Genomic DNA, 14,228 nt, shown 5'->3' with positions numbered 1-14,228 from the left:
GACCTGTTTTGCGGAAAAATTTTCAGTATATTGTTAATATTAAAGAAAAAACATTTTTGCAATTCAAGTCTGAATTAAGACGTTATTTACGTTATTTACGTTACTTACGGGTTTTAATGTAGTAGATTTTAACTACTCAGGCTCGTCTTTAAGTCATCCTGGCCCCCCAGCGAAATACCGGTTGTGGCATCTCCAAACTTTACCCTTACCTCCCACTCACAAAATTCCCTACTTAAAGTTTAGGCCTTAAACACTTTCAATTAAAGTCGGAACAAAGCTCTTGAAATGGAGACATTCATTTGGAAAATAAATGTCCTTAGTAAACTTAACCAGGTGTAGTATGAGAATTTTACTACCGCGTTTTTTTTTTACACTCCAGTAAAAATCGCGTATGAAATTTTTACTACCATTATGAGATTTCTACTCTCATAAAATATTTTGCGGAAAAATGTATTTTATGACTATTTTGACAATATTTGTTAATGTTTTGAAGATTGTGACTTTTTGAAAAGCAGTAAAGAAGCGATTCCGTTTAAAATAAACATTTACTTAAAATTTTTAAATCAATTGATAAAATGTTAGGCATTATTAATAAACAAGATGTCCCCGTTGGACGCTTTAACCTAACTCTTTGTTTTAAACTCGATGGAACGAATATATATAAACATTTATAAAAAAATTCTATAAACTGCTTCTTTAGACCAATCTATTTTATCAAACTAGCAATGAAGATGAACATAAGTCAGTTTTGCTAAAATTTTCTAATCAAATGCGCAACGAGGTACGCGAGGAAATTATTAGGTATTTAAATATTGCATAAAGATTTATTTATTAAGATTCATGATAGTTTGTGATAATAAATTACTTGAAGATGCGACATAGGTAACCGACAAGGATATAGTAGGATGTGCTTTATTAATTGGGGGTAGATATCCATATAAATATACAGAAAATATGAAGTGAAAAAAATATAGTAATTGAGATTAAACAGCAATATTTAAAGTTCTTGAAATAAATATATTATTAAATGCACTAGATTTTTAACTGTAAATCACAGCATTAAATTGGATTCCATTTGAGTTGTCTAGAAATATAAAATAATTACTTAACTTATTAGGCCGTAAAATACATGGGTAAGTCATCCATTTTGTTTTTGCTCCATATTTACTGTATAGGATATCTATCTCGATAATTGAAGTACATCCAATTACCTCCGCATCAGTTACCCATGTCGCATCTTTAAGCATTATAGTTTTACAAATATGCGTTCGAATTGGTATATTCAAATATCCCGTTATATATTTACACATGATTTTGAATTGTTATCAAATGAAGTTGTTAACAATTCAAAATCATGCGTAACAGCAAAATAATTTTTGCGTAGTTTGAAATCTAAGAAGTTGTGGATAAAAACCACAATCCTCCACCTGTTTTTTCAGAGTCTTTAATTTGATGAAAAACTTTATAATTATTAAGTTGAAAATTAGAATTGTTTTCAATTTCCTTATCGCGGCACCATGTTTCGGTTAGACATATAATTTGAAAATTAATTTTGACATTAAATAAAAATTGTTTAAATTTCTCAAAATTTTTTTGGAGGCTCCTTATATTAAGGTGTAGGATAGATAATGTAGTTGAATTTATGTCAGCAGTAATATTTAAGATATCTGAAATATAGTAATAAGGACTTATATTTAATAATCCCTCCTCATCATTATAAAATTTAATATCTAATCTGCTGGATTTTTAACGGTATATATTTGTTTATTAGGAAAGGTTTGAGATTACTTATGTCAATATTATTAAAAGCGCTATTATCAAAATTATTCCTAAAAATCGATTAGTTTCCATTTTAAAAATATAAATTTAAGATAACAAATATAAATTAAAAAAAAAATTAATTACTTTTCCTTTCGAATCCACTCACGAACGATTAGTTTATCATAAGATATTATTGCAAAGCTCTCGTTCCTTTTTTATTCGCTCTTTTGGATCTTTTCTTATTAATATTGTTTCCGCGCAGTAATCTTCATTATCGTAAACTTTTTTTTCTTTTCACTTTTGGATGTTTTTTAAAATAGCAACTTTATCTTTATAATTTAGGAGTTTTATAACAACTGTTCTATACTTTTTCTCTTATTCCAATGCTATGGGCCCTTTCAATTTTTATATTTTTCAATCCAAGTAAATCTTCGAAGAGTTTTTGCACTTTTAATTCAGTCTCATTTCAATTTTCGTTTTCACTTCCTTTTAATCAGTCAATTCTCAAGTTATTTCTTCTTGAGCGGTCTTCTATTTCCCGAAGTTTACTTTTTATTTTTGTGATTTCACTATTATCTTTTATCTTGTTATTAATTTCTTTTGTTTTTTCTTCAGTAGTTCTAATTTAACTGAGATAATACCATCGTTTGCGTGAATGAATTTCAGCATTTCACTGAATTCAGTTACCAACAACGTCACGGATTTATTTTTTAATTCAAGCTCGTTTGTAATGGTAATTATTTTATTTGAGTTATTAATAATATCTTTATCATTTTTATCAAGTCGTTTAGTAATAATTTTCACATTTGCAACTGTTATGGAAGGAAATACTTTTTTGTACTCTTTTAATAATTTTCTAGTTTCGTTTAGGATGTCGATTTCAGAGAATAAATTTTCGATACAATTTATATCCATAACAAGAATTTGAACGATACCAAGAAAATAGAAGAAAAATGTTTTTAATAATAGTAAAAATAACAACAAAAATAAAAAAAAGTTTTAACTAAAAGTTTTCTAAGCTTTAAAACGCGTTTGCTCTCTATTGAAGACCTTGTATTGTGATATGACTTTTATTGAAGGATTTTTTCCAGATATGATATATACATTTCCAGATATGATAAAAGAAACTGCTCTAAAAAATCTGTTTCCAACTCCTTTAATTCTATGGATTCCCCAAAAACAAAGAGTTAGGTTGATGTTTTCTATTTTTTCATTTGAAACATTTAGGGTGGAATGCAAGAAGCGAACTTGAGTCAAGTTCGACTTGAACTTTACATTTTAACCAATAGTGGCAGAGTATTTTTTGTGGGGAAAACCCATACTCTGCCGCTATTGGTTAAAATGTAAAGTTCAAGTCGAACTTAACTCAAGTTAGCTTCTTGCATTCCACCCTTACACTGCTTTCATGTCACTGATCTCAAAATATAACTGGTTAGCGTATACGGCCAATTTTTTGAAGCCAGTTTTGTCCTCCCAAGATGGCGGCGAATATGGTTGATTACAAATTAAAAAACTTTTGTCGCGAACTTTTATATCTTTCGTATATAAATATCATTTAATGTACAAGCCTCAAATATAAATATAATTTTCGGTTTTACATAAAATTAACAAAAACAACAAGAAAAAACACAATATTACTTATTTACGTATTTTCTAAGATATATATATATATATATATATATATATATATATATATATATATATATATATATATATATATATATATATATATATATATATATATATATATATATATATATATATATATATATATATATATATATATATATATATATATATATATATAACATTAAGTTTGTATTATATCTTTCTTTTTTTCTTTCTTTTTTTTAAATAAATATAATTAAATTAGATAAATTTTTTTAGTTAAAGTTTTTAAGAAATAGTTAATTTAACATTGGTAAAGAACAATTAAGAAACTTGTATTATACAAAGAATCTGGTAGTTAACCTATTAGTAGAAGTAAAAAACAAATAAGAACCTAGTATTTATCCAAATTAACACCTTCCAACTAACTTTCAAATAATTATTTTAAATTAGAATAAAAAAAATATGAAATAGTTTTAATAAATTTTTTAAATTATTGACTTTTTTAATTTTACTTTAACTATAAATTACCTGCTTAATACTGTTTATAATACAGTTTATGCACCTTTTAGTTCTTAACTACCCAATGCTGTGTGTAGAAGGTTAATAACACAACTGTATGGTAGGCAGCTATATATATATATATATATATATATATATATATATATATATATATATATATATATATATATATATATATATATATATATATATATATATATATATATATATATATATATATATATATATATATATATATATATATATGTATATACATATATATATATATATATATATATATATATATATATATATATATATATATATATAATCATTAATAAATAGACATTATTGATTTTTAAATAAGACAAGTTTTTTTAATTGCTTCCAAAGCTTTTTTCCAGTTAGTTTGGCAGTTTATTCTTTTTCAAGGTGATAAAGGCGTATTTTTGCATAGTTTTCTGAAATGAGTTGAACCAGCCAAAATAAATGGGTATTACTTATTGCTGAGTCAAACATATAAGATGCTAGTTCAGTGAAAATTTTAGAGAAATCCACTAATCTCAAAACAGCACTTGCAATTGCTTTTTAAATTCCGATTTCATTTGGAAGATGGCCATCTGTTGAAGCAAGCAATCTTTGGAAACACTTTTCACTTTCTTTGCATATGATGATAACGCTTATGGTTGGTTTAATCAAACCTCCTGTCTTTTAATTTTAAAAAGCTATTTTGTTCTAAATGAAAAGGGAGTACTAGTGCATTTTGACATTTAATGCAGATAATTTATGTTGAAGTCATTTTTGCTACATATCCAGCAATATATGAAATTGAAGCTTTTTTGTATTCAGATAGGTTGCTGAAATTTGGAATATCTGCATAATCATGATCACTACTAGTTAGTTTTCTCTCCATCAAATCATATTTTCTGATTAATTTAATTTCAGTCATAGATATTTTAGTGCTGGAGTCAGCAAAAGAATCGTCTAATACATTTAATATATGTGTTTTATCTCTGATGCTGCAGTTACCATTTGAAGATTAAATGCTACTTCGCATCAAAAGTCGTTTATATGTGGCTTTAAATTGTTGGCAATTGGAATCGTTGTTAAACATTCCTGAAGATCTTACAGCACAGAAAAAGAGCTCTAGATGGTCTTGACTGAGCTTATATGTTTAACAAATAATTTGCCTGATTCTATTATTATTACTGTCTACTAAAATACCAAGATCTGCCAGTGTATTTCTGAGAAGTTTTAACATGTGGCATACATCTAACAATACATACACTTTTTCAGATGACTTACTTGGATTGGGAAACTGGATAATAAATTTCTTGATTTCAAGATTGCACCAAGTTCAGAAAGCATTGCAAAGTTGTATGATGGACTATCGCAAGTTAGCAAAACAATTTTTACACCAACATCAAAAAGTATCTTCAAACAATTTCTAACTAAATTGGCACGTTCCGCTCCATTCAGTCCATCAATAAAAAATAACCACATGGTATTTTCCAATTACTATTTATTGAAACCACCATTAGAACAAGTGCATCTCTTGCCAATGGTAAAGAATCATCGTTATTAATCCCATTTCCAAGATCAACAAATCCTCTAAATTTATTTCCATCCCATTGTACCTGCTTATTTATTGCCATCTCATCAAGCATAAGAGAGCACAAAATCTCACGACCTATTTTTTTTGAGGCACATACAGCAGCTTGCAGAGCAATAAAAACAGCTTTGGTGAATCCAGGTTTGGCTGTTACTTTGGTGTACCAATGTCTTATTTGAGATTGATGTGGTAGTGCCAACTGAAAAGTCTTTCGAACAAACTCGTAAGCTTTAGAAGAATAAAATTGCAAAGTCATTGCAAAAGATCGCAGCTTGTCTGGAAATTTATTTCTGATACAATGTTGATTTTTTATTGATGAAACTCTTTTCATAATTTTTAGAAGTACTCCTGAAGATGTTGTTGTAAGCATTTCTTCACATTGAGATGAAATTAAGTGATTACTTTTAAGGCATTGAACAACCTTCTTTAAAGACTTGACTTTAGATTTCAGACGGCGATTCTTATGCTGTGCACTTTTTAATTTTGATTTTAAATTTAGAATTTTATTCTCTTGCACTTTAAATGATGAAAAGTTTCTATTCACATCAATTAGTAAACTTTCCACACCTTCATTTTCCAGAGAAGTTAAGCTTACAAATGGTGCTTTTCTTTTTCTGTTGACCTAGCAATCCAATATTAAAATTATGCAAACTAATTGTGCTTTTAAAGAATGGGAACACTTTTGTTGACAATATTACAATTTATTTGAAAAAAATTGTTGAGTTATTTTTGATTATAAGTTAACTTATACAAACCTTTAAAGATTGTTTTGGAAATGTAAAAATTGTTGGCTCAGAATTTTGCCTCAAACAAATTGTCTGTCCAGTCTTATCAAAACAAGATTTTTCAAAATGTTCTGAGCAAAGTGTGACATTAGAAGAGGGTATGTAATTTTCTTGCCCAATGTTATGTTTTCATTTTTTTTTTTCTTTTCTATATCTTTTGGAAATCTAAAGCCATGAGTATTTATATTATTAATTCTGGTTTATTTATATTTGAATATAAATTTTTTTATACAAATAATAGTTTGACTTACTTGTGAAAAGAAACCTTTTCATTCAAATTGTTTTTTGATCCAGTTCCATTTGTACATCCAATGACACAGCAACTTCGCATGTTTATAAAATTATTTAACTGTTGCTTTACAGCTCCTTAATATAAATAAGTCAGAAAACTATAATATATAACCATAATAATTAACAGCAGGTAAACAGTATGTATAACTTTAGTTAAAAAGATATTTCAAAGCAATGTTTTGAATATTTCTATATTAAATATTTAATAAGTACACTTTTCCAAACAGTGGAAAAGTGACAATTTAGAATATTTTAATAGAGGATTTATGCAATAATAATATTTAAGTATAATATAATCCTAGAAGGAACCCCTGAGTTTGTGTGTACTCACAGCACTTACCGTGCTGTTATGTTATTAACCTTCTAGCATATAGCATTGGGTAACTAAGAACTAAAGGGTACATAAATTATACATAAAAATTAACTAAGTTTGGAAATTTCGCTAATGCCATTTAATATTAAATTTAATTAATTAATACTAAATTTAATATATTCAAAAAGATAACTTCTTTTTTTTCTCTAACTTTTAATTAAATAATTTTTTTTAAATTATTTTTCTATTTTGTATTTCGGTAAAGCCATATAGAATGTTTATTGACTTTAACCGCTAGGAATTAAAATCGCCGCCATCTTGGGAGGCCAATTTTGGCTTTAAATTTTTTTGAAAAAAAAGCAATAGAACCAGCTATCCAGTCATATTTTGAGATCAGTGTTTCATGTTGAGTATTATCGCATGTGTTGCTTGATTCGACGTCTTTGATAATTAGCTCAGTTTTACTATTATCGTCATGATAATTTTAACAATATCTATGTCACTGCAGCAATATATTGATTACAAAGGTTTCAATATTTTCATTTAAACACTCGCTTCTTAACTGCTTTTTAAGAAACCACAGTAATTAAAACGTTTAAAAGTATTCACAAAATACAACGTGGTTGGATTGAAAAATACATTTTACCGCAAAATATTTTATGGGAGTAAAAATCTCATAATGGGAGTAAAAATTTATTATGAGATTTTTATAAGGGAGTAAAAAAAAAGCGAAAGTAAAAATCTCATACTACACCGGAAAAAAGAAATTTGGTGACAGACACGACCCAACGCAACATATTTCTCCATTATTCCTTTTCATTCTGAAATTTTTTAACAAAATCACAATCATTCCTGGAACTGCATTCACTTCGATTAACAATGAAGGCGATTGAACTATGATGTTCAGCAGGCTGCTTATGCTCACTGATTGCCTTAAGAGTAACTTTCCAGTTGTAAAATACATCTTAGCTCGCTAAAGAACTCCTAGTTTCCCCAAAAAAGAAGTAAGGTTTGCAGTAAACACTACTACTCTTAGCAGAATATACTAGCCAATTACGTTCTTTCGAAACATGCAATTAACTTTGGCAAGGACGCAACAACATACAGGTTTTGCGATTTGTCTTAGATTTGCCTTTTTCTTTCTCTTGCCACCAGACTTTCTCTTGCCAGACTCATACATGTTGTTAATTGATCACTTCAGACATCTACTTGATCTCTTCAAACTTATTTTTTGTATTCTGAAAGTTCGGATGATTTTTCACTAATATTTTCACTTATTTGATCAAATAATTATTTGAATCAATTTTCTTTAAAAAAAAAAAAGAATTATTAAGAAAAGGTTATACTTATGCTGGGTAAAAACGGGGCTGTGTCTACTACTTTTAGAAGTTATTAAAATAAATTAGCACCATAAATTTAAAAATCTAGATCATTTAACATAAAGAAAATGTCAATATTAAGAACTTCAATGTCTTATCAGACTCTCATTGAAAATATTTTTTTGAAGTAACCTACAATTTACTTTAATATATTTTATGATATTGCAACAGAAATTTTATTTATTATTTTAAGAAAATATTGCCCATAATGTTAAAAGGAATTGAATTTTCAACTAAATTTTCAGGTAAAAGCCGAGCAGCCGTGGCGCAGTGGTAACGCACCTGCCTCAGAATTTTTTAAGTTTTTTTGGTTTATTGGATCAAGACCATATAGGGAAAAGCAATTATAAGGGGCGAAAATTCGCATTTTCTAATTTTATTAAAGTTTCATATAACACTATTTAAATTAATTTATTCTTTTTCAAACAATGTTCTGTGTTAAATTTATAGTAGTACAAAAAAAATTAAACCTATAGGAGGACGATCACCCCCATCGCCTCCAGATTTACCCTTGAATGTACAAAAAACACTATTAAAAATTAAATTACACTGCATTTCTAGGTCAAAATAAATAATTTATGAACTAATAAGAGTGTATAAATATAAGTGTATAAATATAAGAATATAAGTGTATAAATTAAAAAAAAACGAAAAAATTGTCGCGCGCATTATGGCTGTCAATTCAAAATCCTTTATAGAAGCGAAAATCTAAGGAAAGTACGTTATTTGGGAAGTTTAACGTTAAAAAATAATAAAGTCTTTGAAAAATAATATTTAATATTAAAATAGATTAAGATTGAGTAAAGTTCTTTGAAACATTAGCGTCAAATTTTTTAGTACTAGTAGTTATAGTAGTTATTAGGTTAGTAACTATGAAAATTTCAACTTTTGAAATATGTTTATTTTGTTTTTATATAAACTACTTTTAATACTGATCTCATATGAGATAATATATGGATAACAAATTTTGCAAAACAAAATAAATTAATATAATTTTAAATAAAAAACTAAGTTATATTATAAATTATTTTAAATTTGTTACTTAAGTCTTTTTAATAAGATACTTTATATATATAATAAATTCATAATATTCTAATGTTATAAAATGGCTTTTATATATTATAAATAATAACATTCTATTATATATTAAATATATATAATGCGTATAAATAAGGTATAATTTATATTTTGGTAATTGATTTTTTACACCATATAGAAAACAACATACAGATAACATAAAATATTTATATTTTTCTCATATAACAAAAAAGAAAATGTTTGAGCAAGTGGAAAATGAGATCAAAAAATTAAAGTATTTTTTAGCTGAAATCAAGGAAAGTAGAGAGGAAAATTACTTGCAAATAGAAGGTTGATTTTTTTTTTTTTTTGCATTTTTGTATACTTGACCAACATATTTTTTTTTTACACTTTTATTATAATTTTAATTTTAACTTAATAGTTCTTTGTTAGTTACCATTATAAGTTAGTAGTTATAAACAAGATTCCCATAAATTTCTTGTTTATAACTACTAACTAACAATGGTAACTAACTTTGTTAGTTACCATTATTAGTTAGTAGTTATAAACAAGAAATAATATGTGTTAAATGATAAGTTTTGCATATTTTTGTTGGAGATTTTTTTAATAATACATTTTGCTATTTTTTATTTTAAAAGAAAAAAATTCAAATAATTATCTTTTTGGAAAAAATAGAAGTATTCCCAACCTAACTTCAAAAGCAGGACTTGTAAATTAAAAAAAAAAATACTGCAGTTTGTTACGGTCAAAAATAAAGGAGAAAAAGAGGTTCATTTTTTTAAGGTTATATAGGTATATAAAGTATCTTATTTACTATATTTATATGCGGTCATAGGTAATTTTATATAGGTATGCATGATGCTTTTCTTGGTTTATTTTTCAAAAAGTATTGATTTATTTTTGTTTCAACTTTTATGATTAAAGAAAGTAAAAATATAACAATACTAAACAATATTAGTCATTCAAAATAAAAATTAAATTTCAATTAAAATAAATGCAGAATTATACTTTTAATGCAATAGTAGGTAATATCACACTGTCTTTTATATAGGAATTAGTTCATGATGTCTATCATTTGAGCCCATGAAATAATAATGCACAGTTATGAGATTTATGAATAAACACAGTAAGAAAAGAAAAGGATATACAATGGCTGTGTATTATATTAAAACAAGTGTCAGTGTATTATATTAAAGTTGCACTTTCCACAAATAACACAAATAAAAAGCTGACTTAGATAATCAAAAACACAAATTAGTATGTTGTAGCAACTCGCCATTGATTTTTTATTTTCCACTTTAAAGATATTGCTATTGTGACCATTATCCTAGTTTATTTGTAGTATTATCCTTTTTTTTATATAAGCTGAATGTTCCTATATTCTGTCTACAGATATTTTCACATTTGACTTTTTTTCAAAATGTTTTTTCAAATTTCAAATTAACTTAGATATATTTCTTAAAATTTTAATTATCTAGGTTCTTTAAAAAGGTATATGAAAAATTACAATACTATTGCAATCTTTATATATTTCTTTATACATAAATTATGAACATAAATTAAATTTAATAAGTAACTTATTCATTGTTGATTAGTAAGCTTTAGTTAATATTTATGCTATTGAATGTCTGCAATGCTATCTCTTAGCCATTGTGTCGGGGAATTTTCGTCAAGATTTAGTTAAATTAGGCTGACAAATTGTTGAGTGTTGATTGAAATTTTACATGAGAAATAAATTGCAATAATTTAAAAAATCTATTTTTGAGTGTTATCTTTTTAAAAAGATTCAAGATAAGAAATATTTGTGGTGGATAGATCATTAGACCAAACCAGTGAATAATAATAATGGTAATAATCAGATATTATTTTTATTAAGAGTAAAGGCATTTTTTATTAATAGTAGAGGCATTTTGTTATATTATTTTTAAAATTTTATAAAAAATTTAGTTACTCTAAAATCTTAGAATCTAAAACACTTTTTTTGTTTATTATTTTTTCCTAAAATTTTGATTAAGTAGTTATTTTAAATAAACAAATTTTTGTGTGTTTAGTTTACAAAACCAATTAAAAAAGTAAGATTCTAATTAGGTCTCAAATATAAATTTTCTTACTTAATGTTAGGTCTCAATTGAGGTCTCAGTTTGAGACGTAATAGGGTCTTCATTGGTTTTACAGAGATTTTATTTAGAGAATTGCATTGCAATCTTAATAAGTTACTCTTTATATATAAGAGTAACCAATAGAGACATAATCACATCTCAAACGTTGTCTTAATTTAAAATTTCAATTGGGATATAGGGTAATTCCATGTCAATTGAGCCAGAAAATTTCAAAAATGTCACCATACGTCTCAGATTTTGCTGATTTTAATACAGTTGAGAGTACTTAGTAAAACAAGAAATTCTTGAAAATTTTAGCCTCTAGCTTCAAGAGGATCCTGAAATATGATCATTTTGCTTTCAACTGATCTTGGCTATGCCCCTCTTGTCCTCTCAGAATTGAGACCTTTGTTTAAAGGTTCCAAGTCACATAGCTTAAAAAATATTTGATATTTTGATTTAAAAATTTGTACCTGACTATTTTCAGGGTTGAAGAATCTAATGAAATAAATTAAAAATATAAAAAATATTTTTAAGTACCTGTAATTATCAATTTAAATCAATTTAGGCAATTTTTGATATACCTGATTTTGATGCTCAAGAAACCCACGTGGCCTTGATGATATTAAAAAAAAAAATTTTACACATTATTCTAAATTTTATGATCTTTCAGAAAACATAAGAATTTTGATCTGCAAGTATATGGATTTCCATATATGGATAAGGGCGCACAGGCCCCACTTTTTTGTAGCGGAATCTTGCAATACATTTTCCACTACCTTTCAGACTAGCTAGAGCTATGAAAATTTCTGTATTTTTTTAGTGTCAATAAACGAGCATTTTAAAATTAAAAAAGAGCCCAAGAAACTAGGGGAGGGGGCTGGGGGCATGTGCCCCACTTTTTTGAGCAGAATCTTGAGATGAATTTTTCACTATCTTCCAGACAAGCTGCAGCTCTGAAACTTTCAGCATTTGTGTAGTCCTGATGAACATGCGTTAAAATTATTTCAGGTCAGATGACCAGATAGTCCATGGGGCTGGGGCACCTGGGACCATGCCCCACTTTTTTTCTCAAAAAAATTTTTTTTTTTTTAAAACACATAAATGTGTCTTAAATTTAAGATAACTTTGAAAATATTGTATTCAAAAATTGTTATTGCTTTATACTTGTTCTGTTTTACTTCATTATTTCAAAATAAAATACAAAAAAAAAGAAAGTCAAGATAATGTTAAGATTAGCTTAGATGCATCGACGGTCAAAGTATAAAAATGTCCATTTGTTGTTACAGGTGCATCAATTATACAAGTTATGTTGGTAGTTTTCACCCAACACTCATCTACTCTAGATGGCCAGAAAAGTTTATTAAAAGGACGGTGCGGGTGCATGAGCGTTACCATAACATCTTGCTCTATATTATCAATTTCATTGATCATACCAAGCTAATCAAACGCATCGTATTTACACATAATGAATTCAACCAATTTCAAGGCATCAATGTTATTTTGCTGATCATTTTGAGAACTTTGAATTCCAGAAAAAGAAAAATGCCTGTTATATGAACATCTTCACTTGTTTGTTTAAAGCTAATAGTATCTATAGATTCTGGTTTAAATTGATGATAGCTCCTAGTTGCAGGAATTGTTTTACTTAGCTCAAAACGTGTTTTCAAAGTGGTGCGCAATTCTGTCAGTCTTTCTTTTTCAATCTTAAAAAAAATAATCCCTTTAATATTGTTAGTACAGTAGTCAAACATTTTGTTACAATTCAATATCTGGTCATTTATGGGCCTTTGTAGACTTGCATTTGTAGTTAATCGTTTTACAGTGCCACCAATACCATCACATAGTGACTTACCATGGCTTGTAGCAAAAAATGTCTACTCTGCATCAATGTCAAAATCATTTTTATGGAGACAGATATTGTAAAGGTTTTTGTGATTTTTATACTGTGCAGCACAACCATCAGAAAAATAAAGAATCTTTGAAATTTTAGGATGATATTCTTTTAAATAGTTAACTATTTGTGTTTGAACTTCATACACAAAACCAGTGTCATGCTCATTATCTTCTGACATGAAGCAAAACGATTTTTCTTCAAGTTGGTCATTTTCGTTTAATAAATAGAGGGCAACGGGGTGCAATGTGCATTGACTTTTGCACCAATGGTAACTTTGGATTTCATCTTGAATCACAAAAGTAAAGTTTTCTGCAAAGTCACCTAAGACAATACAGCAGTCTTTTGCTAAATTTTCCTTTTGTTGCTTTAGATATCTTGCTTGACATTTTGCAATGTAGGAATGAGCTGTTAACTTGTTTATTGCCTTTGATAACATCAATTTGTATTCTTCCATTGTTGTTGTCTGATAGATCAATGTTGTTCTGTCTGTTTTCTGCCACTGATTGAATGACACCTCCTCGTCATTGTCAATTAGTTGTGCATCCAGAAACTTCTTTAAAGAAACTATACCTGGACAGACTTTCTTTAAAGAAAGTATACCTGGACATCGATGAACCATACACTCATTACTTGTAACATCACAAACAACTTTTGTCATAAGATCTTTGTAAGTACATTTTATTTGTATAGCATTGGTCAAGAGTATTGCATTTTGGTGGAGGGTACATACACAAACAGAATGAGTGCCTGATGCTCCAACAGTTATACACCATTTTGGTCTTAAACTGCAAAACTTAGAAAATCCAATAACTTCTTGAGGATATTTAGTTTTAAAAGAAACATAAAGTTCTTTAAGATTACATAAAATAAGGCTCTTTTGCATGTGTTGTTTTCTACCTACTGTTTTCTCTGGCATCTTCTCTATAGCAATCAAATTTCTTTAA

At 27.2% G+C, this 14,228-nt stretch overlaps 1 protein-coding gene across 1 annotated transcript in view; it reads left to right on the top strand.

Annotated features, from left to right (window-relative positions):
• The first annotated feature begins 9,469 nt into the window (after window positions 1-9,469).
• LOC105843992 (uncharacterized) overlaps window positions 9,470-14,228 on the top strand; it is a 44,989-nt gene continuing 40,230 nt past the window's right edge. The window contains exon 1 of the mRNA XM_065809733.1: window positions 9,470-9,618. Within this exon, the coding sequence (XP_065665805.1) occupies window positions 9,525-9,618 (94 nt within the window). The 5' untranslated portion in view covers window positions 9,470-9,524. The remainder of the gene's footprint in view (window positions 9,619-14,228) is intronic.

The sequence above is a fragment of the Hydra vulgaris genome, chromosome 11, assembly GCF_038396675.1.
Source record: "Hydra vulgaris chromosome 11, alternate assembly HydraT2T_AEP".
NCBI classification, from domain to species: Eukaryota; Metazoa; Cnidaria; class Hydrozoa; order Anthoathecata; family Hydridae; genus Hydra; species Hydra vulgaris.
Note: the sequence above shows the minus strand (reverse complement) of the source record. Positions and strands in the feature narration are given on the sequence as shown.